Source organism: Gymnoscopelus braueri (assembly GCF_963280865.1).
Source record: "Gymnoscopelus braueri genome assembly, chromosome: 10".
NCBI classification, from domain to species: domain Eukaryota; kingdom Metazoa; phylum Chordata; class Actinopteri; order Myctophiformes; family Myctophidae; genus Gymnoscopelus; species Gymnoscopelus braueri.
Window position 1 is genome coordinate 52,741,639 of NC_137611.1, and position 5,396 is coordinate 52,747,034.

The following is a 5,396-nucleotide window of genomic DNA, read 5'->3' on the forward strand; positions in this document are numbered from 1 at the left end:
TACTTTTTCCACCACTGGTTGGCTCCAACAGTATCAGTGAACTCACCATCAGTTCCAGGTGCCTGACACACATGGCGCACGGCCAGTCTCATCCCTCTGTCTCTAATCTTGTCTGTGACCCGTGGGAGGCCTCCATAAACTGTGTTTTTGCAAGAGGAATGGGCCGAAATCACACCTGAGCAGTGTGGGCCATGAGTTTCTTCATACAGGAAGCATCATACAAACCAAGGCTTCTCCACTAGTATTATTTCAGTTGGTGTGTTCAATACTTTTTTTCCTGTGTTATTCTACTTAATTTGATCACATAAGATTGTTTATTTATGGGCCTTAATATTGTGATTTCTTTACATGTGTGGATTTCTACTATTTCTACTAATGTGGTATTGCTACTTTCACTCAAGTAAAACAAATATTGAGTACTTCTTCCACCGCAGGTTATCAGAAATTATATCTTATATCAGATCGCCAGAGGAAACGTTCGCTTTGAACGTTTTTGAAATTCCATGAATAGACAACTGGAAAACCAGAAATTCCGTGCATAGCCGCCTCGCATCTCCCCCATTGTAACTAAACCATTTCGGAGGCGCGCAGTCTCAAGGGAATTGTCGCCACGTAAGGGGCCACCGAGCGAGCTAAAGCGAGCGAGTTGCCGTCCCGAACGTTCCCTTGTGCCTACTCAGCGCCGTTTGAGTTATGTACCGATAGGCACAGAATCGTAAATTTTGTTGTGGGGACTGCTCTGCTTCCGGGTTTTTCGGGGTTGCGACTGGTTACGCCCACCGTGGGACTCGCCGTACATATGCACGGAATTTCGGGGTTTCTAGGCGACTATGCACGGAATGACATGCACTGGATCCGTGCAATGTATACTAATTCTCTGGCGATCAGGCTGGGTATTGCTACTTTCACTCAAGTAAAAGAAATGTTGAGTACTTCTTCCACCGCAGGTTATCAGTACCTGGGTGTGTGTGTCCTAGTCACTTCTGTAGAAACAGTACTGTATTATTAACTAATTCTGATCACTTCTGTTGCTACAGTACTGTATTATTACCTAATTCTGATCACTTCTGTAGAAACAGTACTATATTATTAACTAATTCTGATCACTTCTGTTGATACAGTACTGTATTATCTAAATCTGATCACTTCTGTTGATACAGCACTGTATTATTACCTAAATCTGATTACTTCTGTAGACACAGCACTGTATTACCTAAATCTGATCACTTCTGTAGACACAGCACTGTATTACCTAAATCTGATCACTTCTGTTGATACAGTACTGTATTACCGGACAAATACTATCACAAAATTGACAAAATTCCAGCTTTGTTGATGGGAGTAAAAAAGGGGAATGAGCCTTTAATCACAAGTAAAACCCTGGCATCCATAGTTTGGGCAAATCATGTTGTCCAAACTAATTTTTCACAATTTAAAATAAAGTTAAAATATCAGATCTACATGCTCACAGCGCGTCATGATGCGACATGTTTTGAGCTTACATGTTGAGTTAATAACAACGAGACCATACATGGGCAACTGGCTGCCCGGGGGAACCCACCTTCACTTAATGCGGCCCAATATATTATTGATTTCAGCTGTTACAATTCCAAACATGCAAACATGACCCGCTTTAATTGCTTCAGTCTATATTAGTAGCTTAATGACTAGAATTACAATTATACTGTCTTTTATATAAGTATAACTAAATGCATTTGAAATGTAATTACAATTTTACTTTTCAGGATTCTAATAAAAAAATTGCACAATAAAATCAGGATTTCAATTAAAAAAATAGCACATAAAAATCAGGATTCCAATTAAAAAATAGCACATAAAAATCAGGATTCCAATAAAAAAATTGCAAAAAATAGCAGATCTACAAGCTCAAAACGCGTCGCAGTGCGACACGTTTTGAGCTTTTAGATCGGCTATTTTTGCTACTTTTGTGAGACATTATTAAGTACGGCATTCATTTACGATTTTTTTTTTAAATACGGAGATAAGAGGTGTCTGCCCAACAGTATGCAATGTGGCCCTCTGGAGTGAGTGTGGAAATATAGTGGCCCTCTCCATGCATCACCAAAGTTGCCCACCCCTGAACTAGACGTAGGGTACAGGTAGTTGAGGGGAGTGTATACTGTACTGCTTCAGAGGACCGTAATCATCTGTTTCAGTACATTTACTTAAGTACTGTACTTAAGTACAAGTTTGAGGTATTTTACTTTAGTGGAGTATTTTTATTTGAAAATAGCCGATCTACAAGCTCACAACGCGTCACATCGCGACGCGTTGTGAGCTTGTAGATCGGCAATTTTCAAAAGATTTTATACATCTTGAAAACTTGAAGTGGGTCATTCTGCATAAAGAGTATTTTTACTTTTGGTACTTTAAGTACATTTTGATGCCAATACTTTTGTACTTTTACTCAAGTAAATTTTGAATTCCAGACTTTTACTTGTGACAGAGTATTTCTAAATTGCAGTATTGATACTTTTACTTAAGTAAAACATTTGAGTACTTTTTCCACCACTGACAACTACTTGGATGAATAATACTATATTTTTTATAATAGACTGATCTGGAAACTCTCTCCGGCAGGAGGTTGAAGATTGTATGTGTCATCCCCTGTCTGTCTTTTCTGTCATGTCGGTCTGTCTGTCCGCAGCTGTAGTCTCACAAACTGATAGGCCGTTCAGCACCATCCTTCTTGTGCACACTGCCAGCAGACCAATTCCTGGATATTTTTTTAATCTGTCAGTGACAACTATGTCATCTTCTTTGTGTATTAATAATCACAGATCAATCTTCCCTCCAGGCTATTCAACATTGTACTTGGCAAAACGCCTCAACAGCTAACATGGAAACTTGGTGTTCTCGTGTAACATAGTCACACAAAAACACAAAGTGTTTCCATTTAGTGGACATTTTGGACTCCATGTACTCAAGTATTACTTCATATAATTAAAGGAATATGGGTCACAGTGTATACATAGCAGCTTACCACGAACTGGCTGTTGGGACATACATGGACTTTACAATTTACCATTTAGGCATTTAGCAGATGCTCTTATCCAGAGTGACTTACAATATGGATTTTAGCATTTGTAGTTTGCAAGTGCGGTATGACACACAGCAGTATCCCTCGCTGATCTCTCTGATTACATAATCATGCGTTGACAAAGGTTTCAAATGGAGACGATTTACTCATTAAAGGATTAAAAATTGAATACTGACAAAAACCTGACCACTTCTGCTTAACAACTTGAGCCCTATATCCTTGTTTGCCCGAGCCCTGTATCACTGATTATTATAGACTGATTTAGTGTGTTTTTATTCTGCATAGTGCAGGCTAGTTGTATACGTGTAAACTATTGTATGCTGTCGTTCATTATTGGTGGTGCTTCTGTAATGTTACTTCTTCCCTTTGTATTGCTGTATTCTACAGTACTTTTCTTACTCTGTATCGGTAACTCTGTAACTCTAACTGCTGTGCTGCTTCTTGAAAACCCTGAGGGATCAATAAAGGTCTATTTATATATACTTAGTTGTACGATGAAGTGACATCATTTATGTTTATTGATTTCTCAATTTGACAAAAATATTTGTTGCCCCAAGAAAAAAAAAGGCAGTACAGTTATATCGAAACATCTTTAAAGAAAAACAAAAGACAATGGTTGCAATAATTTCCAATATTTTATTCCCAGAGAATATGAAATAAACAAAACCAAGACAAAAGGAGACAAAACTATATATTACATCCTAAATTAAACGGCCACGTCACTCTGACTCAAACATAACCATAAACAAACCTCAAACCTAGATCTCTATATGTGGGCAAAAAAGGGACACAGGTAGGTATATAGACAGATACAGAGATCTCCATACATGGGCACAAAGGGGAGACAGACAGACGGGTACAACGTCTACTCTGACAAAGCCTCCGACACTATGACTCAGACATGGGTCGGATTGGCGGTGCAAAGGTGTCTCTCTCTCTCTAGGTCATCCTCAGACTCAGACTCAGACTCCATCGTTGCTTCCAGTCATCCCGGTTCTCCATACATCTGGCCAGTTCGTTGGTACTTAGCGCTCCTGCATCATTCTCTTACATCCACGTATGTTAGTGTGGGACGTCCTCGTGACCGATGCCCGTGCGTTGGTTCCCAGTAGCACCAATTTGCTGGCTGGCAGCTCTAGCCCCCGACACTTTGACTCAGACATACGGGTCGGATTGCCGGTGCAACGGTGTGAGGGCCGTGCAGCAACCTGAACCTCTAGTACAATTAAATAAACCTAAACCTAAGTAAATACACAAGATCCACATCAGTTACAATTTGTAGATCTATTTTTAAGATGTTGTAATTTCATTCTGTGCCCATAACAGGGACGCCAGGGTTAATGTGTTTAAGACATTACCTTTAGTAAAACGTTTTTTTTTGTGAGTGGGTTGGGGGAGTGGGGGTTGCAGGAAGCAGTCCTCACGCCTCCATTTACAGTAGAAGACATTTGCAATCGCATTTCTTTTTTCCCCATCGTCGAGGTTTTAGTGCCAGCCTGGTAGCCATCTCTAAAACTTCCCTCACACCATCCTTTGTTTTTGTAGAGCACTCCATGTATCCAAAGGCACCGATCCTGTCTGCCATGTCACGCCCCTGCTCCAGTGTCACTGGTTCTTGCTTCATTTTGGCCAGCTCCCTGCAGGTGTGCTCGTCATCGCGCAGGTCCTTATTATTTCCCACCAAGATAATGGGAACATTAGGGCAGAAGTGTTTAACTTCTGGGGCCCACCTCTTTAGGATGTCCGGAAGACTTTGCGGACGATCGATGGAGAAGCACATAAGAACAACATCAGTATTTGGGTACTTAAGAGGACGCAGTCTGTCATAGTCCTCATCACCGGCTGTGTCCACAAGGATTAGCTCGACCTGTTTTTCATCCACTTCAATGTCCATGATATAGTTCTCAAACACTGTAGGTACATAAACCTCTGGGAACTGGCCCTTACTGAACACAACGAGTAGACACGTCTTCCCACTATCTCTATCTCCCACTACGATCAGCTTCTTGTTAATTGCTGCCATAGCGTATGATCACCAGTGAAATGTTTTCTAATGCTTTTGTAGCAGGATGAGCGTTGTCTCCCACTCTGTCCACTGCCCATGCTCCTCCCACTCATCAGTGGGCTGATTGTATCAATGCAGTCGCCTTTCCGACCTCTTTATGCGTCCCCTCTGTGTTTGTAAACATTGGGCTTTGTTCTGTTTCAGTTTCGCTACTACCTGGGGGCCTATTTCACGAAAGAAGAATTAAATTATCCTGGTTTAAAAGGCAAATCCAGGTTTGACAAGCCTGCGCTGTTCAGCCTGGTTTATTCAGTTCCACGAACGCTAAGC

General features: G+C 40.9%; 1 protein-coding gene across 1 annotated transcript; it reads right to left on the bottom strand.

Annotated features, from left to right (window-relative positions):
- Positions 1-4,493: 4,493 nt before the first annotated feature.
- LOC308094113 (transforming protein RhoA-like) lies at positions 4,494-5,084 on the bottom strand (the record flags this gene model as incomplete). Its single annotated transcript, XM_080440573.1, has 1 exon — positions 4,494-5,084. One exon carries the CDS (start codon positions 5,082-5,084, stop codon positions 4,494-4,496), a length of 591 nt encoding a protein of 196 aa, XP_080296699.1.
- Positions 5,085-5,396: the final 312 nt, after the last annotated feature.